The following is a 27,455-nucleotide window of genomic DNA, read 5'->3' on the forward strand; positions in this document are numbered from 1 at the left end:
TAAGATAGCTCAATCTCCTAACATTAATGTACCCAGAGGGGAGTGTGGAAATACCTATGCAAGTGATCACTCACCCTTTTGAGGATGTTGAGGCGGTATTTGAGCTTGGCGTTCTCCTCTCTCAGCCCATCCAGGTGTGAGGACAAGCCCAGGCTCTGTTGGTTCTTCAGGCTCTCAATCTCAGCAGTCAGGGAATGGATCTCCAGCTCCTAGACAGACGAAGGGTTCACGGTCAAGAAAATGTCCTGCCTCTACACGAAAACAGCACAAATGCAGGATTGGTTGAGATACAGTGTGCAATGACATTCAGGACTTTGACTCAAACTCATAAACTTAGCTACTGACATCAGCACAGATTGAGGAAATCACATGATGCCACACCCGTCAGAAAAAAACTGAAAGCTTCAGCTAGCTAGCTAAATTAGCTAATAACTGTCCCTTAACGTTAGAGTATGTTATGATTGATAGTTATCAGGAAATGTCTAGATGGGAAAGGCCGTACAATGAATCCGTTTCTGCATTATCAACATGAGTGACAGCAGACCTGTCAGTCTTTGCAGTAACAATTAACCTGAATACTGCTAGCTAGAATACAACAAAGATAACACTTAGCTGGCATCAGACTTCACACGTTTTGTAGCACATTTCAAGGCAGCTAGTAAGCTGCTGCAATCTTTAGCTAACTAGCTGGCTTACCAGTTGCCACATTACGTCAAACGAGTCCACGTTCGCGTAAACTAGTAACGTTAGCGTAAGCTAGTAACGTTAGCGTAGCTACCAACATTTTCTTAATTTCAGTACATTATTGCAAACCAAGAGGTGTTTATAAAGTGTCAGAGCTGACCTGCTTTTGAAGTCGGGACGAGTATTCACTCACAGGAGCTCCCATTTTCGGTTTAAAAAAATAACGTTAGAACTGTACATTAGCGTGTTTCTAACTAAATGAGTTTCTGAACCTAGACGAGGCTGAGGCGCAAAGACGTAACATTTCGGAAATTCCATTTACCGCCCTAGTTGGGATGCCCAAGGTACTACCACTGACGACAGGTACTACAGACAAAGTTATGCTTTAACTTTCATAAAACATAGCAACAAAAAGTGGTGTAAAGTACTTAAGTAGTACTTTAAAGTATTTTTACCTAAGTCGTTTTTTAGGTATCTGTACTTTACTATTCATATTTTTGACTACTTTTACTCCACTACATTCCTAAAGAAAATAATCTACTTTTTACTCCATACAATTTCCCTCACACCCAAAAGTACAGGAAAGTGGTCCAATTCACTCACTTATCAAGAGAACATCCCTGGTCATCCCTACTGCCTCTGATCTGGAGGACTCACTAAACACAAATGCTTTGTTTGTAAATTATGTCTGCGTGTTGTAGTGTGCCCCTGGCTATCCGTAAATAAATTTAAAAAAATGTACCGTCTGATCTTATTATAAGCAATTTGAAATTATTTACTTTTGATATTTAAGTATATTTTTGCAATGACATTTACTTTTGATACTTAAGTATATTTAAAAGCAAATACTTTTAGATTTTTACTCAAGTAGTATTCTTCTGGGTGACTCAGCTTTACTTGAGACATTTTTCTATGAAGGTATCTTTACTTTTTCTCAAGAATGACAATTGGGTACTTTTTCCACCACTGTCAACAATGTTAAGTTGTCACTTTAAGCATTTTTTGGTCAAAGCTTTTGTCAAAAATGCAATGCTCTGCAAATTACTTTCAAAATTGACATTGAATACACCACAGATAAACAAAACAGAGGAGAAAGCACAGGCAAGAGTAGAACAAAAAAAACTTGTTTTACTTGTTGTGAAACTACAAAACATTTTTGTGCTGGTGAAATATTTACAATTCTGGTTGATGGTACAGTGTCCATGATAAAATTCACAGCTTTCAGGAGTCTCACGAGAAAGGAAACAAACATCACACACCCAAATCAGAAAGTGCAATAAATACATTTCTCAAACCATTTCCATACACATACCAGGTTCTTTGCTATCCTTAATACAACAGATTAAAACTTTATAAGACAAAAATGCACTTGAACTTCAAAACAAGAATTATATCACATCCTACATGACGACAAATCATTCAATGCTACCAGCTTCAGTTTCTGACAGTGATGGTTTTTGATTACTTGAAGTAAGACATACTTAATCGTTAGTTTCTGATTATATTGACCACTTCTGTCAACAATATACATGCTGGGTGGTGTTATAGAAGTACATTTAAGCCTTTAGATCCAAGTTACAAACCATCTAGTCAATCGTGGCTAGCTTCAGTTAATCACATATAGATAGCACTGTTCCATCCACACTGAAATCCAATAAGAAGTCCTAATATAAGACCTCAGATTGGTTTACTCTCTCTACACTGGAGTAAATCATGATTATTTTTTTTAAGTAAACAGTTCACATTCAAATGCAAACAGTACACGTTATTTGAGGCAACAAAAAGTAGTGTTATCTGTTTTTGGATGGTGACCACATTTTCGCCTCAGGTTAAAATCATATTTAATCTAAAAAGGCACACTCTCCAAAGGATCCATTCACAGTACGCAGTTCATGTAGAATAAATTGCTGTGCCATGAATAGTGACTTTCCTTTACAGTGGTGAAGTGCAACATTGTAGTTTGTAAAAATGTGAAAGGATAGAAATGGTCCAAACTAAACTTTTTGTAACACCTTATACATACACAAAAGTATGTGGACACCCCTTCATATTAGTGAATTCGGCTATTTCAGCCACACCCGTTGCTGACAGGCGTATAAAATTGAGCACACAGCCATGCAATCTACATAGAAAAACAGCTCAGTTTGTCACATGTCTGCCCTGCTAGAGCTGCCCCAGTCAACTATAAGTGCCGTTATTGAGAAGTGGATACATCTAAGAGCAAAAACGGCTAAGCCGCCAAGTGGTAGAATACAAGCTCACAGAACAGAAAATCTTGTTCTCAGATGCAACACTCACTACAGAGTTCCAAACTGCCTCAAAGTAACGTCAGCACAAGAACTGTTAGTCGGGAGCTTTATGAAATGGGTCTCCATGGAGCCTAAGATCACCATGCGCAATGTCAAGCGTCGGCTGGAGTGGTGTAAAGCTCATCGCCATTGGACTCCGGAGCAGTGGAAACGCGTTCTCTGGAGTGATGAATCACGCTTCACCTTTAATTTTATTTTTTAACCTTTAAAAAGGCAAGTCAATTAAGAACACATTCTTATTTTCAATGACGGCCTAGGAACAGTGGGTTAACTGCCTTGTTCAGGGGCAGAACAACAGATTTTACCTTGTCAGCTCAGGGATTCGATCTTGCAACCTTTCGGTTACAAGTCCAATGCTCTAACCACTAGGCTACCTTGCCGCCCCATCTGGCAGTCCGATGGACGAATCTGGGTTTGGCGGATGCCAGAAGAACGCCATCTGCCCCAATGCATAGTGACAACTATGCGGCAGGTAGCCTAGTGGTTAGAGCGTTGGACTTGTAACCAAAAGGTTGCAAGATCGAATCGCCAAGCAGACAAGGTAAAAATCTGTCGTTCTGCCCCTGAACAAGGAAGTTAACCCACTGTTCGTAGACAGTCATTGAAAATAAGAATTTGTTCTTAACTGACTTGCCTAGTTAAATAAAAGGTAAAAAAATCTAACTAAAGTTTGGTGGGGGAGGAATAATAGTCTGGGGCTGTTTGTGCTAGGCCCTTTAGTTCCAGTGAAGGGAAATCTTAATGCTACAGCATACAATGGCATTCTAGACGATTCTGTGCTTCCAACTTTGTGGCAACAGTTTGGGGAAGGCCCTTTCCTGTTTCAGCATGACAATCGGCCAACATAATTGCCTGACCTCACTAATGCTTATGGCTGAATGGAATGGAAGCTAGTCCATGCAGCAATGTTCCAACATCTAGTGGAAAGCCTTCCCAGAAGAGTGGAGGCTATTATAGCAGCAAAGGGGGACCAACTACATACTAATGTCCATGATTTTGGAATGAGATGTTTGACGAGCAGTTGTCCACATACTTTTGGTCATGTAGTGCATTTTAAAGACGTCCTCCAGCAGCGATTTTGTAACTTTTCCTATTAAAAAGCAATATCCCAAGTATAAATACATTAAAGTACACACACTAAAGGGTAAAACAATTTGTTGAGCAAACTTCTAAGAGTAGGACATTCAAGGAGTTGGTCTGATGGTGTCCTCTGATTTGCCTGGCTACCCAGGCTCCTGCTCCAGTCAAACACTACGCCACGACCACAGACATTAGATTATTCTCTGCAATGAGTCTGGATCATAGAGAATGATAGAGGCCTCTAGTGGTCTAAAGGCCGCATTAGCATGGACAGCGCCATTGAGGACTTCTACCATTTTAATGTAGTCAGCTGGGTGGGACTTCCATGTCCAACCGGGTCATCAGGAGAGATCAGCAAAATCATGAAGAAGAAAATCGATTACTTCAAAATGGAAATCGCCTCAATGGCGCTACCCATGCTGTCACATACGCTATAATGCCACAGATAAAGATGATTCCTCTATCTCTATGGTCTGGATCAGTGTACGTTCCTGACACTTCACCAAATGCAACATATTTCGGGGCCGTCTGATTGGTCTAGAAACCGATGGGTTGGGCCAAAGCCAGAACACACGTGGTGGAGCGATTACAAGAGTGGCGTTAAGTTTAGAGGTGGAGCAACTGAAATGTAAGATTCCCTGTGTCTGTGATGCCCGCCATTTGGTGCGACACAGACCCGGTGGCGAGCGTGGTGAAACTCAGAAGATGCTGTCTGTCCTTTTCACCTGATAAAGTAATGTTAGGATATGTCAGCTATCCCGTGAGAGCCTTTGTGCAGAACCCACTAAGGTGTTTCAGATGCCAAGCTTATGGTGATATTGCAGCAGTGTGTTGGAGGGAGATTCTGAGATGTGAGAAGTGTGCAGGAGGGCAAGTAACAAAAGGAATGTGTAGTATCAGTGGAGAAAAAAAGTGTTCATTGTGGAGGTGCCCATGTTGCTGGGGATCAGAAGTGCCCGGTGCAAGAAAGACAGGTTGAGGTTGCCAGGGTCAAAGTAGAACAGAAGGTGTCATATGCTGAGGCAGCAAAAAGAGTCCCGTCCTCCCAGGCCTAGTGTAAGATCAGTTAGGGTGAAAGTAGTGGAATGGGGTGGTGATTTTTATGAAATTGTGGAATATATGTGTAGGGTTAAAGACAATTTATGCTTGATCCGAAAATGTGGTTGGAGGCTTCATATGGAGGGTGACGCAATTGCGGAGCCTCCAGAGGCACGCAGAGGCCAAATCAAGCACCGTAACGCATTGCCGTGTGCCTCTCAAATTTTGTAACAATACGGAGGGTTCCGTATTGCTCCACATTGACATGATTGGTTGATGGTAGGTGATGGCGGGAGGTCCTGTATAAACACAAACTCACTTCCTTGACAACATCCTTCACAACAGCTCTGCACTGCTCCGCGAAGCATGAATGCCCCGACTTCTGCAGAGGCCGTATCACCATAAATGCTGCACGGACAATGCAGACATCGGATTGACCATGCAGCGCCTTTTAGTTGGTGGTGCAATATGTTCCTTTTCCCCCCCTTCTCTTTTTTAAAAACGTGTAACGTGATTGACCACACACTATGTGGCAGCATGCAAACAAAATGTGCGAACGCCATGATATGGCAAAAGACAACCAGTGCATTATGGAATGGCATGTGAACTTCACATGCTATCAGTAAGGAAAAAAGCCGTGAAGGAATTCAATTGTCTGATCTAACATTATTAGTATGGGGTGGAGTAGAAAATAATACCTGATATTCAATTTGGGGTATTATTCTATCTGTAAAGGGTATGAAACATGGAATGTATTCAAACTACAGAGCAATGTCCATTGGGGTGAGACACTGGACACCAGTGAATCTCTACTCATCATTTGCAGAACATTAGTGCGAATTCATGACCATCAAAAAAATCTGACTAAGGTCTTGTGCTAATATACAAATTGAGATACTGGGCATGTGATTTCATTCCACTCTGACTCCTCTCCATATTCAGTCATTATGCTCAACATTCTATGGAAAACTCATGAAGCATGAACCTGTTTCAATGTCATCCTGGCTGTTGTGGATTGGACAAATCACTACAGCACCAAAGAGTTAGAACTAGCCTAATGTTGTATTGAGCTTTAAGTGGTCTCTGACTGTACATCAGATCTTGGGGTGCTCTCTACATATGGTGCTAAAAAGTGCTCTATTGAGAGGGAAAGAAGCTAGCTATGTTTCTGTTGAAAAGTAGGTTACATTTCTGGCTACTCCAATATCAGTAGATTGTAATTCAGGCCTAATAGAATTGGCATCACACAATCATGTTTGGTCAACACAAAAAAAGGGTGTGGGAGAGTAGGATTTGATGAAAAGCCAATCTAATCTCAAACATCTAAAATCACCAAAACACTCCACAGACATTTGCGTCGGTGTTCAGCATGTGAACAGGGGCCCTTGTACATATCCCCTTATGACCACCCCTTCAAACCAACATCCAAGACATCTCTATCATCTGAAATGCCATCCATTATTAAGTGTTTACAGAGAGAGTAGCAAGCTGACTGTTCTGATCTAGTCTACAGCTTTCTCCCTGTACTGTTTCCAGTAGCCTAGTTAAAGCCCTCTGATTTCTCCCTGTACTGTTTCCAGTAGCCTAGTTAAAGCCCTCTGATTTCTCCCTGTACTGTTTCCAGTAGCCTAGTTAAAGCCCTCTGATTTCTCCCTGTACTGCCAGTTGATCCACTTACACATTTCACTTTATCACATTTCATTAACACAGACACCACTAGTCGCCTGTGAAGATCACAGACGTGATCAATCAGAGCCAGATATGTACTTGCAACAGTAAGCCTGTTCAACGATACCTCTGGCACATAGAGAGCACCATGCAGAGATAAAATGACATCCTCAGAAGGACTTTGTTATGTTTGCTTACAGAGAGATATATTGGGAAACTTGGCTGCTAGACTAGAAGTGTAGCCTCGTCCCAGATCTGTTTGTGCGGTCTCGCCAATTCCTGTGGTCATTGATGTGACAATGCTCCATGCAGGATGGATACAGAGACAGACCTGATCTTATTAATCTCTGTATGTACTAAAGCTTTGCCAGTGTAACAGGGGTCCCTAGTACTGCCCCAGACTGGAAGGGAAGATCCTCTTTGGAAGGGGGCTCATCGACAAATATCCCAGTTAGTGTGATAAGGTAAGGTTTACATATAGAAAGTCCAGTTGAGAGACGCAAAAAAGATAGCAGAAGAACAATTGGGATACTGTTTGTATGGTTCTTCAAAATGTCCAGTTACAAGGAATTTAAGGGAGGGGGTAAAAGGGATGAGAGCAGGAAAAGTGATCAGACTTTAAGCTAAGATATACTTTAGAGTCCTCAGTTATTCCATGGTTTTTGGATCACTTCACTACCGTTTTAAATCATACAGTCAATGGGGAGTTTATCCCCAGCAATGATCTTCATAAAATACAAGAGTTATCTCCTCCACTTCTTTTGTCTTTCACAAGCATGTGCTTTGTTAGGCGGTGATTCAACAATCATTCCAGCCTGAAGTGGAGCACTCCTCCCACTTCTTCAATGCCTCCATCCTCTTTTATAGATTACCATTTTAAAAGTGCACAAACTATCCAATAAACTACCTGAGTATAGGTGAGTCAGTGCAGTTCCTACACAATGCTGAGAGATGGTGTGTGCACCAGTGAGGGTTACTATGAGAACCATGTGCAGTGTGACTGGGGACAGACAGCCGGTTTCAGTATACTATACAACCACACATTCAGTCATAGTACACCATCATACAATAACAGTATTGATTTTGTAGATGTGTTGTGCTATAAATAATGTAAAGTACCTCTGGGGGTCAATATTCACATCTTAAGACTACAGCAAATAAGTGGTCCTGGCTAAAGAACAGAACAGCATTTCTCTTTTATCTTTTCAAATTCCACACAGAAAGGGCTGGTGTGTATTGGAGTTACGGTTTTACCATAACACATCTAACGGTCTCTTCCAACATCCACTTATTAGTAACAGTAACAATAATGCTACAGAGAGAGTGGAAGAAAACAATGCTCTAGTTGCTAGCACAAAAAAACTATACAGATTAGCAACTCTGAGATCTAAAAAAAAAAAATGTGACGGTATTTTTTCCTATACATTATTATTTTATTATTCTCCATTCTTCATAATACCACCAGAAGTCTGCGTCAGAGTCATCTGCTTGGAAACAGCAGGTAAGACTGGAATACTTGAAATGCGCTACACATCGTCGACAGGCAGATCAGGGATGTTGGTCTTTGCTCGAGTGAAGAAGGCCATCTTCTCTCTGAAATCAGAAGAGAAAAGTCTTATCTTCACGAGCGTAAAAACACAACTAACCTCCCCTTTTCTACAGTGAACAGAGCAAATCTTTATTTTTCATTGCTAGGATGTGTGTTCACTGAGGCGAACATCTTTCAGTTGCTTCAGAGCCAGCGTCAATTACTCAATCCCAGTCAACTAAGGACTAGCATTGGTCATGAAATTTAAAATGGAGAAACATCCAATACATATCGTAGCCATTTTCCCCAATTTAAAATTCCATATAATCTCATATTCCTAGACTAACAGGTATACAAACGGAATGGATGACAAATCGTAGTCCATCCAACTGAACCTAATGCTTGGAGACCTGGGTGAGAGAAGCTAAATACAATTTAAACATTGTCATTCATCTAATACATGGGGAAAGAGACGAGGATTAATGGACATACTCCTCTTACAAGAGGTCTGTTATACTATACTGTTGCTGTACCCTGTAATGTAATGTATTCTACAGTACAGACCTGAAGGACTGGACCTCAGGCACCTCTTTCCTGCTCTGGCCTCGGAGCTTGTGGACGTCCTTGGCCGCAGCACGCATCATCTTCTCCACCCTCTGCTCCTGCAGCTGCTCCTCACGGGTCTGCAGACAACATCACCACAGAGACGCTCAGAGAGAAGTTGGAGAATAGGCCTAAACAACAAATCCTGGCCAATCAACAGCTAGAACAGCATCTAACCCCACACTTCATATTTCACAGGTGGGTATTAGAACAATGATTCATAATAAAAAAAGTATACAGTTGAAGTCGGAAGTTTACATACACTTAGGTTGGAGTCATTAAAACTAGTTTTTCAACCACTCCACAAATTTCTTGTTAACAAACTATAGTTTTGGCAAGTCGGTTAGGACATCTACTTTGTGCATGACACAAGTAATTTTTCCAACAATTGTTTACAGACAGATTATTTCACTTATAATTCACTGTATCACAATTCCAGTGGGTCAGAAGTTTACATACACTAAGTTGACTATGCCTTTAAACAGATTGGAAAATTCCAGAAAATGATGTCATGGCGTTAGATGCTTCTGATAGGCTAATTGACATCATTTGAGTCAATTAGAGATGTACCTGTGGATGTATTTCAAGGCCTACCTTCAAACTCAGTGCCTCTTTGCTTGACATCATGGGAAAATCAAAAGAAATCAGCCAAGACCTCAGAAAAACATTTGTAGACCTCCACAAGTCTGGTTCATCCTTGGGAGCAATTTCCAAACGCCTGAAGGTACCACGTTCATATGAACAAACAATAGTACGCAAGTATAAACACCATGGGACCACGCAGACGTCATAGCGCTCAAGAAGGAGACGTGTTCCGTCTCCTAGAGGTCAACGTACTTTGGTGCGAAAAGGTACAAAAGTATCTATATCTACACTAAAACGAGTCCTATATCAACATAACCTGAAAGGCCGCTCAGCAAGGAAGAAGCCACTGCTCCAAAACCGCCATAAAAAAGCCAGACTACGGTTTGCAACTGCACATGGGGCCAAAGATCATACTTTTTGGAGAAATGTCCTCTGGTCTGATGAAACAAAATTAGAACTGTTTGGCCATAATGACCATTGTTATGTTTGGAGGAAAAAGGGGGAGGCTTGCAAGCTGAAGACACCATCCCCTAACCATGAAGCACAGGGGTGGCAACATCATGTTGTGCGGGTGCTTTGCTGCAGGAGGGACTGGTGCACTTCACAAAATAGATGGCATCATGAGGAAGGAAAATGATGTGGATATATTGAATCAACATCTCAAGACATCAGTCAGGAAGTTAAAGCTTGGTCGCAAATGGGTCTCCCAAATGGACAATGACCCCAAGCATACATCCAAAGTTGTGGCAAAATGCCTTTAGAACAACAAAGTCAAGGTATTGTAGTGGCCATCACAAAGCCCTGACCTCAATCCTATAGAAAAATTGTGGGCAGAACTGAAAAAGCTTGCGCGAGCAAGGAGGCCTACAAACCTGACTCAGTTACACCAGCTCTGTCAGGAGGAATGGGCCAAAATTCACCCAACTTGTGGGAAGCTTGTGGAAGGCTACCTGAAACGTTTGACCTAAGTGAAACAATTGAAAGGCAATGCTACCAAATACTAATCGAGTGTATGTAAACTTCTGACCCACTGGGAATGTGATGAAAGAAATAAAAGCTGAAATAAATCATTCTCTCGACTATTATTCTGACATTTCACATTCTTAAAATAAAGTGGTGATCATAACTGACCTAAGACAGGGAATTTTTACTAGGATGAAATGTCAGGAATAGTGAAAAACTGAGTTTAAATGTATTTGGCTAAGGTGTATGTAAACTTCCGACTTCAACTGTATCTACTGGGTGAGAGACTCTCATCTGTCTCATAAAGTCTGCATCTGAAAGCATTTCAAGATATTCGGCACGTGACAAATAAAATAAAGTTTTATTTTGATTGAAATTGCAGCCAATTCCCTATATAGACCACGTATTAGTGATAGTGTCGCGAGGATCATTGCATCTGGGCAGGTAGCCTAGTGGTTAGAGTGTTGGACTAGTAACTGAAAGGTTGCAAGATCGAATCCCCGAGCTGGCCGTTCTGCCCCTGAACAAGGCAGTTAACTCACTGTTCCTAGGCTGTCATTGAGAATAAGAATTTGTTCATAACTGACTTGCCTAGTTAACTTCTTATGGCTGCAGGGGCAGTATTGAGTAGCTTGGATGAAAGGTGTCCAGAGGTGCCCATAGTAAACTGCCTGCCCCTCAGTCCCATATGCATATTATTATTCGTATTGGATAGAAAACACTCTGAAGTTTCTAAAACTGTTTGAATGATGTCTGTGAATATAACAGAACTCATATGGCAGGCAAAAACCTGAGAAAAAATCCAAACAGGAAGTGGGTATTCTGAGGTTGGTCGAATTTCAACCAAGACCCTATTGAAAACACAGTGGGATATGGATGAGTTTGCACTTCCTACGGCTTCCACTAGATGCATCAGACAAAGTTCTACAGGCTGTTGACATCTACTGTGAAGTGGGGCTGAAGGAGACAGGAATTAGTCAGGTCTATCATGACCTGACCATGCTCTGACCATGCTCTGACCATGCTCTGACCATGCGCGTTCACATGAGAGGGAGCTCTGTTCTATCGCACATCTGAAGTCAATGTAATTATCTGGTTGAAACGTTACTGAAGATTTATGTTAAAAACATCCTAAAGATTGATTCAATACATCGTTTGACATGTTTCTACTGACTGGTACGGAACTTTTTGACATTTCGTCTGCTTTTAGTGAACGCGCTTCCTGACTTTGGATTTGTTTACCAAACACGCTAACAAAAATAGCTATTTGGACATAAATTATGGACATTACCGAACAAAACAAACATTTCTTGTGGAAGTGGGAGTCCTGGGAGTGCATTCCGACGAAGATCAGCAAAGGTAAGTGAAGATTTATAATGCTTTTTATGAGTTTTGTTGACTGCACAATTTGGCGGGTAACTGTATGGCTTCCTTTTGTGGCTGAGCGCTCTTCTCAGATTATTGAATATTGTGCTTTGGCCGTAAAGCTTTTTGAAATCTGACACAGCGGTTGCATTAACGTTTTAGGGATAGAGGGCAGCATTTTCACTTTGGATGAATAGCGTGCCCAGAGTGAACTGCCTCCTACTCTGTCCCAGATGCTAATATATGCATATTATTATTACTATTGGATATAAAACACTGAAGTTTCTAAAACTATTTGAATGATGTCTGTGAGTAAAACAGAACTCATATGGCAGGCAAAAACCTGAGAAAAAATCCAAACAGGAAGTGAGAATTCTGAGGCTGGTCGATTTTCAACTCATCGCCTATTGAAATCCCAGTGGGCTATGGATCTGTTTGCACTTCCTACGCATTCCACTAGATGTCAACAGTCTGTAGAACGTTGAATGAAGCTTCTACTGTGATGTTGAGCCGGATGGGAACTGTTTGAGTCAGTGATCTGGCAGAGTGCCAGGTCCTGGTCACGCGCATTCCACATGATATCGACTTGCGTTCCATTTTATTATAAAAAATAAATAAAAAAAAATCACTTTATTTAACCAGGTTGAGAACAAGTTCTCATTTGCAACTGCGACCTGGCCAAGATAAAGCATAGCAGTGTGAACAGACAACAACACAGAGGCCATTACTTCTATAGACACAAAGGAATTCTCCGGTTGGAACGTTATTGAATATTTATGATAACATCCTAAAGATTGATTCTCTACTTAGTTTGACAAGTTTATTCGACCTGTAATATAACTTTTTGAAGTTTTCGTCCGACGTTCGCATGGATCTGCGCGAGCGTTTGGATATGTGTACTAAACGTGCTAACGAAAGTAGCTACTTGGACATAAATAATGGACATTATCGAACAAAACAACAATTTAATGTGGAACTAGGATTCCTGGGAGTGCATTCTGATGAAGATCATCAAAGGTAAGGGAATATTTATGATGTAATTTCGTATTTGTTGACTCCAACATTGCGGAGAAATGTTATTTCTATCTGAGCGCCTTCTCAGATTATTGCATGGTGTGCTTTTTCCGTAATTTTTTTTTTGAAATCTGACACAGCGGTTGCATTAAGAACAAGTGTATCTTTAATTCTATGTAAAACATGTATCTCTTTCATCAAAGTTTATGATGAGTATTTCTGTTATTTGATGTGGCTCTCTGCAATTTCTCCGGATATTTTGGAGGCATTTCTGAACATGGCGCCAATGTAAACTGAGATTTTTTTATATAAATATGCACATTATCGAACAAAACATACATGTATTGTGTAACATGATGTCCTATGAGTGTCATCTGATGAAGATCATCAAAGGTTAGTGATTCATTTTATCTCTATTTCTGCTTTTTGTGACTCCTGTCTTTGGCTGGAAAAATGACTGTTTGTCTATGATTTTGCGGTGACCTAACATAATCGTTTGTGGTGCTTTCGCTGTAAAGCCTATTTGAAATTGGACTTTGGTGGGATTAACAACAAGATTACCTTTAAAATGGTATAAGATACATGTATGTTTGAGGAATTTTAATTATGAGATTTCTGTTGTTTGAATTTGGCGCCCTGCACTTTCACTGACTGTTATCATATCAGCCCGTTAACGGGATTACAGCCATAAGAAGTTAAATAAAGGTAAATAAATAATAATCTCCCTCTCCCACCTGTTTCTCGGCCTGTCTGAGAAGCAGACGAAAGCGCTCGTCGTCCTGCACCCAGGTGGGGAGATCTCTGGTTCCCTGCTGCCGTGCCCTCTCCAGCTGCTCCTTCAGCTCCCTGAGGACACGCAGCTCCTGAGCCAGTCGCGTGTGGCGTGTCCTGGACACCTGCAGGTCCAGCTCTAGGTCCAGACTGGTCCGCAGCAGCCCGTCCAGGCTCCGCACCGGCACCGAGGGCTGGGGGGAAATGGTGGGTTAGTGATCTCTCACACATCTCTCTTCCTCACACACATAAGGAGGTACAGGGAGACAAAGCAGTTAAGAACAAATTCTTATCCCCAGTGGCCTCTCCTCCCAGTAGTCCTCCCTGTCCTGGACAGAGTTCACTCCTGGGCCCAGCATTAGAGGCCAGGGAATGTCAAGCTGCATTAAAAATTAAACCAGCCATTAAATATTAAGACTCACTTTTACTGAAGGCCGGGCCTCGCTAGGTCTGGGAAAGCAAAAATGTAAATGTCTCCCTTTGAGAATAACTAATGTGGCCACAGCCTGAGACTCGACTGCACTATTAGACTGTCAGTTTGAACATACACACATAAAGAGTGAGAGAAACAAAGACAGAAAGAGACAGAGAGAGACAGACACAGAGAGAGAGAGAGACAGACACACAGAGAGACAGACAGACAGAAAGAGAGCGAGACAGACAGAAAGAGAGCGAGAAAGACACAGAGAGACAGACACACAGAGAGACAGACACACAGAGACAGAGACAAAGAGAGAAACAGAGAGAGAAACAGAGACAGAGAGACGGAGAGAGAGAGAAACATAGAGAGAGGGAGAGAGAGAGAGAGAGACAGAGAGAGACGGACACAGAGACAGAGAGACATACAGACAGGAACAGATCGAGAGAGAGACAGACAGACAGAGACAGACAGGGACAGACAGAACAGGAAGAAAAAGTGCTTGTTATACTAAGAACCTTGGCTAACAAGACAGAAATGGAAAGTTAAATTGGTATTTATATCATAGAAACATAGAACGATAGACAGGATCTCTATTGTGTGTAAAATGATAAATACAAAGTGGGTATTTATGCAGCATAAAAATAAAGAATGATAGATAGGATCTACAGCAGGGGAAGGGAACTAGATTCAGCCGCGGGTCGATTTTTGTCGGAGCGGGTGGACAGGGGGCACACTGCAAATTGACCACAATTAATCTCAAAAAGAGAACGTATTTGAAAATATCAATAATTTCATTCCTTGATTACATTGAGACATGATCACATCTCTTTTTATTTGTGGGGATACTTAGGGACAGATTTCCTAAATTAAACATTTTTAGCTGAATTCCTGGTGATTTTGCAGGATTTCTTTTAAACAAAAAGAGAAAATCCTGACCAAACACTAAACTTTGGGGTGCCTCCCACCTAATTAAAAAATAATAATAATCACTCGCAAGCCAGTTTTGGCCCACGAGCCGCCTGTTGCCGACCCCTGATCTATGTACTTTTGTGGGATGGATACTAAGTGGGTAGTTTCTACCTTCTTCATGCGCATGCTGCGTCTCTCTGATGCGTTCCTGACGAAAGGAGACTTCTTTGACAGAGTGGAGCTGTCACTGTCACTGCGGTTGATCTGATCATCACACAGTAGAACGGCAAAAACAAACAGAAAGAAAACAAAGTTGGAACAAAAAGGGCATGAACGACAGCTTCCGTTGGGTTTGGGATGCTTTCCAAAGCTAAGCACAACTGAAAACAGTAGTCAAAGTGAACTGTATTTAACATTTCAGTCATTTAACAGATAACATTAAAAAAACGAGGCTATAGTTAGAGGCTATATAAATAATTCAGTTTGTCTGAATGTGTTTTTGAGTAGATATGTACAAATATAAATGTATATCTAGCATAGATATGTACTACTATATATTAGATATGTACTAAATATGTCTATGTATTGTATACACTAGAGCGGCTGCCCTCACCCGGCAGATGTACTGGCTCTGGGGCCCAGGGGAGAAGGTCTTGGAGCGGATGATGGTGTTGCCCTGGAAGAAGGCATTCTGCTGGGGAACATGGTGGGGCCGACGCTCCTTTGGCCGGACCACCGAGGAGGAGACATGGTGGTGGTGGCTGGTACTGGTCTCCTTGTTCACCTGGGGACGGAGCAGGAGAACAGTTTACAATGAAGGCTATGTTTTACATAGTCAATCTTGGCTTACAAATGTACTGTTATGTTCAATTCCAACTCTGATCAAGTCATTCATAGTCAAGTCATACAGCACATTTGTTAGTCTGCATATCAATGAGTTTGCAGAACTGTTGAGTTTGAATCAAATGAACACACATGTTTTTACTCAAATACTTCCCATGAACATCATCTGGAAATAGGTCAAATAATATCAAATAAAATAATATTCATATACAGTAGTATAATGGAGTCTCCACATACCCTCTCAGCCATGGTTCCTGTTCCAGTCGGTTTGGTTGTCACCTCTCCCTCCCATTGGCTGCCGTCAGGATATAGCTCCTCCTCTTCCTCTAGAGGTCCCACCCCCTCTATGTGGTCATCTTCCTCATCTTCAAACACTTCACCTTCCAGCTCTTCACTGTGCCTGTAGAGGGTTGAAACACTATCAGACCGACAGAGGGAGGGAGGTAAGGAGAGAGAGGGAGGGAGCAACCTGTCAGTTATTCACCTTCCCCATTCTACATGCGAGGGGCTGTGGGGGAGGAGGGGTGGTTAGTGTGCCTCTGGGCTTTCAACATCTACACTCAATGTCTGAGCTTATTCCCGTGGGAGAGGGGGAAGGGAGGGAACAATTATTCAACTGGGGGAGGTGAGTCTGTGTGAGACACAAGATCTCCCTCATTGACCGTGACGAGTACAGAAGGGCCTATCCTCTGTAGAGGTCATAATGGGGAGGAGAATAACAGGATAAAGGTTCTGTTAGTGAAGGGAGCGCTCACCATTCATCCTCCTCTGGTGCACCCTCCAGACTGCCTGCTACTCTCTCTGTGGTGGGGACAGAGCTCTGGAACACACATTGTTACTCATCTGTTACATGCATTCATTACATACAGTATGTTTACACATTCATAACACTTCCATACAGATTCACCTTAACAGATCAATTTCCTTTTGAAATGCAGGCCATTGCTATAGATGATGAATGAATGTCTATGTTACCCTTTCAGACTGCAGAGCCGTCCCAGTCTTGTCCTTGTTATTGATCTGGGGCATGAAGGAGTAGCTGAGGAGGTTGTAGCTCTTGACACATCTCTCCCCAGAGGTGTTGACATCAGCCAGGCTTATCTGAGCACCAGCCTGCCCATAGGACAGGAAGCAGTACAAGAGTTAAAAAGCAGTCTACTGAACGATGTTACACACTGTTGTAACCGACTTCATGCTTGAGACAGTACGGAGTGTTAGGAAGGACAAAAAGCTTTTATCCACTAACAGCAATAAACCACTGTTATATGACTCATTGACAACACAATGGAAAGCTAAAAGGTATACATTGGAATTTCAATGTATACTTAGCAAATACACCACATACAAGTGTTTGCACTGTCTGGGTGTGGACTGTTTGTTATGTTGATGCTGAATTGAGAGATGAGTGACAGACCAGCGACAGTCGTTACACTCACAAGACACTCCTCACGGCCGGACAGGCTGGTGTGGCATATGTCCACCCTCAGGGTCTTCTGCCGCAGGGCATTGTGGGCCATCTGGACACCGAAGACTTCGTTGACCTCCACAATGTCCTGGGGGAGAGAGCTGCGCGTCCGGAAGAGGCAGCAGGTGGACTCTGAGCACGGGAGCACCGCCACACGGATGTATCTATGGAGGAGACACACACAGTTAAACACCTCAAGACAATTTGAGGACAGAGGAAACATACAGTACTTTCAATACAAACAAACCTAATTGATGAGAAGTGGGAACAAAGACATCTACACACAGCATATGCACACAGTCATTGAAAAGGTGTTTCAAATAACCAAGTAATGACAGTCATTCACTCCTAAAGCAAAGAGAAATGGCAACTTTGCTATATACATTTTGTGGTCTGGTGGCAGTACGAGGACGCTGCAATTGGAGAGCTGCATGACGAACACGGTGAAGCGCTTGTCTTTCACCTCGTACTTCAGGCCCAGTCTGACCTGGGCACAGCCTAGTGGTCCTCCCCTCTCCTCATAGCCCACCAGCAGCTCTGCAGGGAGGACTGACCTGGGAAAAGTGACACATACAGGGTTAGATCCACAAAGCTGCTATCAAATACAGTACCAGGAAGCAAAACCCGGTTTGTGAATTAGCCACCAACCTTCCATTTGAAGTCATGTCACTGATATTCTAGTGGGGACATCAGTCTGAACAGATCTGGCTACCAGACTTCAAACACCACAGTAAGTTATGAGAGGGACATGTATGTTGCCATCAGTTATGGCCCTCAGGTTCTATGGTCAAACAGTTCAAACAAAACATAGTACTGCAGACAGCTTGTCTCTTTCTAATAGTAATAGATACACGAATAGATAAACCATTAGATCATACATCTCCAATTTGAGTTCTACCTTTCTGAATAACTTCATTTACATACACATCTAGAAGTTACTGGATACCCTGACCTAATCCCCCCAAAAATACAACATCGTGTTTGACCTTAATTACTGTATATACTGCACGCCCTCCTAACATTAGTGCAATACTAAGTGGATCAGATAGGGGTGTTAATGAAGCACCATCTTTCATTACTATCCGTGAAGGTTCAGGCTACTGAACATGGTCTTAAGTCTTACTCCAGAGTAAAGCAATTAGGTAGACACCTCTCCTCCAGGTGACCCAATGGCCTTCTACAGTACCCACCTCGTCTCTGAGGGCTCGTACACCCCGCTGTCACCCGCCACCGACTCATCAGACACTGCTGACGTCACGCCCATCTTCTTAGGCCCCGCCCCCACCGTCCCTCTGGCGTGCACTATGGCATCTAGGGGAAGAGGGGGTTGGAAGAGGAGAGGAAAACAGGGAGGACAAGAGGAGTGTAGAGAAACACCTTGTCACAACCTTTCCCCCATGGCGGTCATGGGAACCGGTGCAGAGTTGCATAGCTGGAGTAAACCATACAGTTAACAGTGGGCTGTAACTTAACCCCCTCTCTCTCCCTCCTCACCCCGGTGTGCCCCCACTCGCAATCAGGTTTCAGGTGCAATCTTGAATTCCACATGAGGTGCACACCCACACCTATAGTGGGGCAAAAAAGTATTTAGTCAGCCACCAATTGTGCAAGTTCTCCCACTTAAAAAGATGAGAGAGGCCTGTAATTTTCATCATAGGTACACTTCAACTATGACAGACAAAATGAGAAGGAAAAAAAATCCAGAAAATCACATTGTAGGATTTTTTATGAATTTATTTGCTAATTATGGTGGAAAATAAGTATTTGGTCAATAACAAAAGTTTATCTCAATACTTTGTTATATACCCTTTGTTGGCAATGACAGAGGTCAAACGTTTTCTGTAAGTCTTCACAAGGTTTTCACACACTGTTGATGTTATTTTGGCCCATTCCTCCATGCACAGCTCTCCTAAAGCAGTGATGTTTTGGGGCTGTTGCTGGGCAACACGGACTTTCAACTCCCTCCAAAGATTTTCTATGGGGTTGAGATCTGGAGACTGGCTAGGCCACTCCAGGACCTTGTAATGCTTCTTACGAAGCCACTCCTTCGTTGCCCAGGCGGTGTGTTTGGGATCATTGTCATGCTGAAAGACCCAGCCACGTTTCATCTTCAATGCCCTTGCTGATGGAAGGAGGTTTTCACTCAAAATCTCACGATACATGGCCCCATTCATTCTGTCCTTTACACGGATCAGTCGTCCTGATCCCTTTGCAGAAAAACAGCCCCAAAGCATGATGTTTCCACCCCCATGCTTCACAGTAGGTATGGTGTTCTTTGGATGCAACTCAGCATTCTTTGTCCTCCAAACACAACGAGTTGAGTTTTTACCAAAAAGTTATATTTTGGTTTCATCTGACCATATGACATTCTCCCAATCTTCTTCTGGATCATCCAAATGCTCTCTCGCAAACTTCAGACGTGCCTGGACATGTACTGGCTTAAGTAGGGGGACACGTCTGGCACTGCAGGATTTGAGTCCCTGGCGGCGTAGTGTGTTACTGATGGTAGGCTTTGTTACTTTGGTCCCAGCTCTCTGCAGGTCATTCACTAGGTCCCCCCGTGTGGTTCTGGGATTTTTGCGCTAGAGGAGATCTGCATGGAGGAATGGGCCAAAATAACAGCAACAGTGTGTGAAAACCTTGTGAAGACTTACAGAAAACGTTTGACCTCTGTCATTGCCAACAAAGGGTATATAACAAAGTATTGAGATAAACTTTTGTTATTGACCAAATACTTATTTTCCACCATAATTTGCAAATAAATTCATTAAAAATCCTACAACGTGATTTTCTGGATTATTTTTCTCTCATTTTGTCTGTCATAGTTGAAGTGTACCTATGATGAAAATTACAGGCCTCTCTCATCTTTTTAAGTGGGAGAACTTGCACAATTGGTGGCTGACTAAATACTTTTTTGCCCCACTGTACTACAGTGGATGAGGTGGAAGCCTGACCTTTCAGTCCAGTCTTGAATGGAGGTGTGCGTTACATCACAAGCGCCTGCTAATACAGCTCTCTCTCTGGGTCACACTGTGCAGGCTAATACAGCCCTGTCTCTCTCTCTGGGTCACACTGTGCAGGCTAATACAGCTCTCTCTCTGGGTCACACTGTGCAGCCTAATACAGCCCTGTCTCTCTCTCTGGGTCACACTGTGCAGGCTAATACAGCCCTGTCTCTCTCTCTGGGTCACACTGTGCAGGCTAATACAGCCCTGTCTCTCTCTCTGGGTCACACTGTGCAGGCTAATACATCTCTCTCTCTGGGTCACACTGTGCAGGCTAATACAGCTCTCTCTCTGGGTCACACTGTGCAGGCTAATACAGCTCTCTCTCTGGGTCACACTGTGCAGGCTAATACAGCTCTCTCTCTGGGTCACACTGTGCAGGCTAATACAGCTCTCTCTCTGGGTCACACTGTGCAGGCTAATACAGCCCTGTCTCTCTCTCTGGGTCACACTGTGCAGGCTAATACATCTCTGTCTCTCTCTCTGGGTCACACTGTGCAGGCTAATACAGCTCTCTCTCTGGGTCACACTGTGCAGGCTAATACAGCTCTCTCTCTGGGTCACACTGTGCAGGCTAATACAGCTCTCTCTCTGGGTCACACTGTGCAGGCTAATACAGCTCTCTCTCTGGGTCACACTGTGCAGGCTAATACAGCTCTCTCTCTGGGTCACACTGTGCAGGCTAATACAGCTCTCTCTCTGGGTCACACTGTGCAGGCCAATACAGCTCTCTCTCTGGGTCACACTGTGCAGCCTAATACAGCCCTGTCTCTCTCTCTGGGTCACACTGTGCAGGCTAATAAAGCTCTCTCTCTGGGTCACACTGTGCAGCCTAATACAGCCCTGTCTCTCTCTCTAGGTCACACTGTGCAGGCTTGCCATTATGCAACTAAACATCTACTACTACAGGAAACCTATATCCTGCTCCCTGACGTAAACTGAAACACCCATATACACTGAGTGTACAAAACATTAGGGACACCTTCCTAATATTGAGTTGCACCCTCTTTTGCCCTCAGAGAAGTCTCAATTAGTCGGGGCATGGACTCTGCAAGGTGTCGAAAGTATTCAACAGGGATGCTGGGATGTTGACTCCAATGCTTCCCACAGTTGTGTCAAGTTAGCTGGATGTCCTTTGGGTGGTGGACCGTTCTTGATACACATGGGAAACTGTTGAGTGTGAAAAACCCAGCTGAGTTGCAGTTCTTGACACTCAAATTGGTGCGCCTGGCACTTACTACTATACCCCGTTCAAAGGCACTTAAATCTTGTCTTGCCCATTCACCCTCTGAATGGCACACATACACAATCCATGTCTCAACTATCAAGTCTTAAAACTCGTTTTTTTACCTGTCTCCTCCCCTTCATCTACACTGATTGAAGTGTATTTAATAGGTGACATTAATAAGGAATCGTAGCTTTCACCTGGTCAGTCTATGTCTTGGAAAGAGCATGTTCTGTACACTCACTGTATATTTACGTTCATATCTTAGTGTGTTGCTGACACTGATATTTCTATGACTTGTAATGCGTTTTGTGTGGATCTTAAACATATTCATTCTTTACGGTTCACAATGGACATGAGGACCATACAGTCCACTATACACCAACACTACACAAGTCTACAGTAGCAGGTAATACAGTCGCTCTCCTGACATTAAAAGAGAGCTTAAATAATATCAGATAGACAGAAAGTGACTGTACCTTTAAACATCTCTCCAGCTATGGTAGTGGCATCCTGCTCCACCCCTCCAGAGTGCTGCTGCTCCTCCTTGTCCAACCCCAGCCCTAGCTCAGTCAGCCTGCTATGCAGCTCCATGTCCAGCCCCCCCCCTGGGCCCCCTGGTCCCGCAAACCTCTCCCCGGAGAGGAATATAGAGTCCGTGACCAGCGGCGAGCAGGGCGGCGAGAGCGACGACATTGAAGACCTCGGCGACAGTGAACTGATGGACCTTGGCGTCTCTGATAGTCTCAGCGCCTGTAGCCTGGTTCTGGCCTCTGCTCCCCCACCGACAACACCCCCCTTGTCGCCCGCTCTCTCTCCCCCAGCGACCACCTCGTGTTCGTGGATGGTGGTGATGGAGCTGGAGGGCCGGTAGCTGACCCCTGGGCCACCCTCCTGCAGTAGGGAGTCCAATTTGTTCTGGAAGTCTGGGTCTCTCAGCTCAGGCTGCTCCAGGTAGATATCTGTGAAGCTCAGGGAGGAGGTGGAGCCCAGGGATGACGTTGTGGCCAAAGAGCCCCGGCTGGAGGTCAGAGAGCCACGGCTGCTGCCTGAGGAACACGACAGTGTGCTGGCCGAAAGACTGCAGGAAGAGAGATGGGGAGGAAGGAGGAGAGAGAGGCAGAGAGGGGAGGGAGGCAGAGAGGGGAGGGAGGCAGAGAGGGGAGGGAGGCAGAGAGGGGAGGGAGGCAGAGAGGGAGGGAGGGAGGGAGGGCGGGAGGGAGGGAGGGAGGGAGGGAGGGCAGGGAGGGAGGGAGGGAGGGAGGGAGGGAGGGAGGGAGGGAGGGAGGGAGGGAGGGAGGGAGGGAGGGAGGGAGGGAGGGAGGGAGGGAGGGAGGGAGGGAGGGAGGGGCAGAGAGGAGAGGGTTGGATGAGGAGGAAGATGGAAAGAAAATTTGACAGAAAGAAGGCATAGAGAGGGGAGATGGAGAGGAGAGAGAAAATCAGAGGGGATGGGGAGGAGGAGAGAACAATACAGAAAGAGGGCAGCGAGAGAGAGAAATTGGGGGCAGCAAAAAGGAGGGCGCGAAAAGCGGAGTGGACGGGGGATAAAGGGAGAGGGAGAGAGAGGACCACAGTGTTAGAAGAGCTAGGAGCGTACTCCAACCAAATTTTCCTAATTTTGTTCTCCTCTGTTCCCCCATCTTTTGGCCCTCAGTAACTTCAAATGCAGTGTCTACTCGACAGAAAACATAGTAATTAAAGCTTGGCAAGCTCATTAGGAAAGACACAGGGGAGTTTTTCTCTGCATCTCAGCCCTTTGATGTATATCAGCTAGAAACAGGATGAATTATACATGATAAGAACAAAAACAGAGAGAGAAAGAGACTAACACTATTGTTGAAGTTATTTGTTTGATTAAACGAGAGTATGAAGAGCACCTTTTGAAAAAAGCTTTAATACATATATGACTCTCTTACAGAGACTTCACATCTTATAAAACACAGCTTCAGTTTCAGAGTCCATTTTTGAAACACACTCCTGTTTCAGAGCTGAAATTCAAATTGACTTTACAAAAACAGTATAGTATAGGTATAGGACACATCTTAAGCTTTTAGAGTAAAGGTTAAATTCGCAATGTCCTATCCCTCTCTCATTCTCTTTTAAGACCAACAGTCCCTCATAGAACTGAATGAATCATACGAGCCACTCAGAAGATAAAATACTGTAGTCTAGAATCTTATGTGAATTTATGGAGCTCTATAAATGAAAGACATTTGTTTAAGATGAGGTGAATGTAGACCTTTGAAGACCCTGGATTGAAGTTTCACTCCTTCCCCTCAAAGGGTTGTGGGTAGGCTCAAGGCACCAGGCAGGGTTGTGAGGTAAATCTAAAATGCCAAGCCCTCCACAGTTAAAACATTGCCCATGTCTCCAAGGTCTTCTTATTCATTTTTCATTTGGAATATGCGCATTCAGTTGTGCAATAGGAGTTTACATTTCAAGTCGATACATTTAAGTGATTGTACCTCCTGAACTGGCAGCGTGGTAGTGCTGTGTTACAGCTGGGTGACAGTTGCTGAATGTGTTGTTTAGGTGAGTAAATGTACCTCTTGAGCTGAGTGTGTAGTGATGAGGCCAGGCGAACCATCTCCTCCAGCTCTCTCACCAGCTTGTTCCTCTTACAGTGCAATCTCAATCTGATAGAAAAGACAAAACACCAGAAATGTTAGGTAAAAAAAATGATAATGTAGTAGCAAGCAGAAGAAACAATCAACTACATGACCATACAAATACATAATTAAAACATCTTAATACAATGTTCTTACAAACAAAATAATTACAGAATTATAAACAGTTATAAGAGCTAAAGGTTATTTTCTTCCTCAACGAGCAGATACTTCTGACTTTAGATATTAAACCAGCTTGTTAAAAAAGGCTATTTTGCGTCCACCCTACATCCCCTGTTTGTGATGCTTGGGTTACATATGGGAGAGAGAGATGAGTGGGGGAGAGTGAAAGATAATTAGAGAAGGAAAGAGGATATATGGGAAAGTAAGAGAGAAATAGAAGAGAAAGAGCGAAAATAGGCCTAATTGGTGTAGTCCCCTTGGTTACCTCATCCAGAGTGCAGATTTCCAACAACTAAACATTAAGTATGGACCTTAGAGAAGGCTAGTTCCAGGTAAGAGGCTAGGGGGAGGGGCTTCTACACTACACTATCAATGTCTATGGTCTGTGATCCAATCACAACCATGAACCAGGAATGTCATGAAAAAGGGCTATGCGGATCAAAGCATCCAACACAACAAAAAGAGCAGAGGTAACCAACCGTGTGTTGTGTGTCTTGGAGTTAACTCTTACAGGGTTGACAGACTAACATTTTGTAAACATAGAGTGCAGTGCTTTTCAAACTGGTTGACAGTAATGTTGATTCAACCCTGCAAGAGGTCAATGTGTTTTCCATAGTTAGAAACCAGAATGAACACTATTTGTTTAGCTCTCTGTAGGCCCAGAGCCAAGGGGTCCCATCTAACACCAGGTCCCCATCAGGGAGTAGACCTTCTGGGTTTATGTAACAGTCATACTACTTACACCATGTCTTTTCACTGCAGTTAAAGTACAGTAGAGTAGGTTGTTATCAGCAGGGCAGTGGGCCTTGCTCTGCCTATCTATTCCCTGTCAGTGAATATACTGTAGCCTAGTTCCAGCGGGGTTCCAAAGGCCTCCTCTCTCCTTCACGCAACAGCCCCGCTGACCCGTTCCCTCACTAGCATTAACAGGTGCTGTATAAAACAAATTTAAAAATGCACTCTTTTTGCGAGGTGCTGACTAATGGAACACGAACTCCAAAGTGGCAAAAGTTCACTGAGAACAGAGAGTGACTAATTTCATCTCCTGTATTATTGTATGTGACCATGATGCTTTCCTGGTGTGCAGCTCTGTTCCCTCTCTCATTTATCCCTCTTTCCCTGGCCATGATCACTCAATATGTCTGTAAGCCCCATGTTGACCAAGGTTTCCCCCACCTTTACTGCCCAAACAATTTAGCCTCACACTGTTCTAATTAAACAATTTTGTGTTTGCTGCCCACAATGTTTGCAGTGACTTTGCACCCCGCCAAGTAGCTATAAATCCTCTCCCCTCACCTCTCGGTCAGGGCCTTGCTCTGGTTGTCCCTGGCAGCCTGCAGGTCTCTCTCAAGCCTTTTCTTCTGTGTCTCTATCTTCTCCTGGTCATCAGGCACTTTCTTGCAAGGCTTGATGTATTGCAGCTCCTTGAGTAGCTCCTCCTTCTCATTGATGAGGATGAGGCGGTCACGCTCTGGGTCCAGCAGCCCTGGCCACGCCTCACTGTCCAGCTTGGCTATCTGCACCTCGATGGTGGCAATCCTGGAGGTGGAGGGAGGAGAGCATAGAGAGTGTATATTTAATGTTCTATTATGTTGTATTTATATGTTCTCCTTTTCTAAGGCCCTGCAATAGACTTGAGTCCAGGGGGTGTACTTGTACATCAAGCTGCCTGATGCTACAAAAACAGGAAACAGGCTCCTACGAGCCGTTCCGGCTCACACAAGCCAAGGCTTCTTGTAAGGCTACTTAAGTTCTATTTAAAGGTTTAAAAGACATATGACTTATTAGGCTTCTAAGTCATTATAAGGGCTCATGAGCTAATCAAATGGCTACCCACACTATTTGCATTTCTCCCCCACCCTGCTCCCTCTTTTACACCACTGCTACTCTCTGTTATTACCTATGCATAGTCACTTTAATAACTACCTACATGTACACATTACCTCGACTAACCGGTGCCCCCGCACATTGACTGAACATAGTCTCGCTATTGTTATTTTACTGCTGCTCTTTAATTACTTGTTACTTATATAACTCAGCAAAAAAAGAAACGTCCCTTTTTCAGGACCCTGTCTTTCAAAGAAAATTTGTAAAAATCCAAATAACTTCACAGATCTTCATTGTAAAGGGTTTCAACACTGTTTCCCATGCTTGTTCAATGAACCATAAACAATTCATGAACATGCACCTGTGGAACGGTCTTTAAGACACTAACAGCTTACAGACGGTAGGCAATTAAGGTCACACTTTTCAGGGAAGTTACGAACCAATATACACAGGCAGTTAGGAAAGCAAAGGCTAGCTTTTTCAAACAGAAATGTGCATCCTGTAGCACAAACTCCAAAAAGTTCTGGGACACTGTAAAGTCCATGGAGAATAAGAGCACCTCCTCCCAGCTGCCCACTGCACTGAGGCAAGGAAACACTGTTACCACTGATAAATCCACAATAATTGAGAATTTCAATAAGCATTTTTCTACGGCTGGCCATGCTTTCCACCTGGCTACCCCTACCCCAGTCAACAGCTCTGCACCCCCCACAGCAACTTGCCCAAGCCTCCCCCATTTCTCCTTCACCCAAATCCAGATAGCTGATGTTCTGAAAGAGCTGCAAAATCTGGATCCCTACAAATCAGCTGGGCTAGACAATCTGGACCCTCTCTTTCTAAAATTATCCGCCACAATTGTTGCAACCCTTATTACTAACCTGTTCAACCTTTCTTTCGTATCATCTGAGATCCCTAAAGATTGGAAAGCTGTCGCGGTCATCACCCTCTTCAAAGGGGGAGACACTCTAGACCCAAACTGTTACAGACCTATATCTATCCTACCCTGCCTTTCTAAAATCTTGGAAAGCCAAGTTACCAAACAGATCACCGACCATTTCGAATCCCACCGTACCTTCTCCTCTATGCCATCTGGTTTCTGAGCGGGTCATGGGTGCAACTCAGCCACGCTCAAGGTCCTAAACGATATCAAAACTGCCATCGATAAGAGACAATACTGTGCAGCTGTATTCATCGACCTGGCCAAGGCTTGACTCTGTCAATCACCACATTCTTATCGGCAGACTCAACAGCCTTGGTTTCTCAAATTACTGCCTCGCCTGGTTCACCAACTACTTCTCTGATAGAGGTCAGTGTGTCAAATCGGAGGGCCTGTTGTCCGGACCTCTGGCAGTCTCTATGG

At 43.5% G+C, this 27,455-nt stretch overlaps 2 protein-coding genes across 7 annotated transcripts in view; both read right to left on the reverse strand.

Moving 5' to 3' along the window:
* The window catches only part of LOC139538056 (arginine--tRNA ligase, cytoplasmic-like), a 31,811-nt gene extending 30,422 nt beyond the window's left edge, over nt 1-1,389 (reverse strand). The window contains exons 1-2 of one of the 3 annotated variants that reach the window (XM_071339997.1): nt 1,288-1,389; nt 75-209 (exon numbers count right to left, since the gene is read on the reverse strand). Coding sequence is in view for 1 of the 3 variants with exons in the window: in XM_071339996.1 (XP_071196097.1) it covers nt 75-209; nt 845-889 (180 nt within the window). In the remaining 2 variants the exon portion in view is untranslated. Of the gene's footprint in view, nt 1-74; nt 250-844; nt 1,025-1,287 lie in introns of those variants that run through there. The other 2 variants (XM_071339996.1, XM_071339998.1) reach the window with 2 other exon arrangements.
* A 403-nt stretch (nt 1,390-1,792) lies between these two features.
* LOC139538054 (protein KIBRA-like) overlaps nt 1,793-27,455 on the reverse strand; it is a 46,454-nt gene continuing 20,791 nt past the window's right edge. For 3 of the 4 annotated variants that reach the window (XM_071339991.1, XM_071339989.1, XM_071339992.1), the window contains exons 10-23: nt 25,565-25,807; nt 24,026-24,115; nt 21,956-22,557; nt 18,437-18,557; nt 17,630-17,800; nt 17,218-17,410; nt 16,757-16,894; nt 16,537-16,601; nt 16,019-16,199; nt 15,552-15,722; nt 15,110-15,202; nt 13,572-13,802; nt 8,872-8,990; nt 1,793-8,372 (exon numbers count right to left, since the gene is read on the reverse strand). In XM_071339991.1, coding sequence (XP_071196092.1) covers nt 8,306-8,372; nt 8,872-8,990; nt 13,572-13,802; nt 15,110-15,202; nt 15,552-15,722; nt 16,019-16,199; nt 16,537-16,601; nt 16,757-16,894; nt 17,218-17,410; nt 17,630-17,800; nt 18,437-18,557; nt 21,956-22,557; nt 24,026-24,115; nt 25,565-25,807 — 2,485 coding nt within the window. In that variant the 3' untranslated portion in view covers nt 1,793-8,305. The remainder of the gene's footprint in view (nt 8,373-8,871; nt 8,991-13,571; nt 13,803-15,109; nt 15,203-15,551; nt 15,723-16,018; nt 16,200-16,536; nt 16,602-16,756; nt 16,895-17,217; nt 17,411-17,629; nt 17,801-18,436; nt 18,558-21,955; nt 22,558-24,025; nt 24,116-25,564; nt 25,808-27,455) is intronic. The other variant, XM_071339990.1, reaches the window with a different exon arrangement.

The sequence above is a fragment of the Salvelinus alpinus genome, chromosome 13 (genome assembly GCF_045679555.1).
Source record: "Salvelinus alpinus chromosome 13, SLU_Salpinus.1, whole genome shotgun sequence".
Classification (NCBI taxonomy): domain Eukaryota; kingdom Metazoa; phylum Chordata; class Actinopteri; order Salmoniformes; family Salmonidae; genus Salvelinus; species Salvelinus alpinus.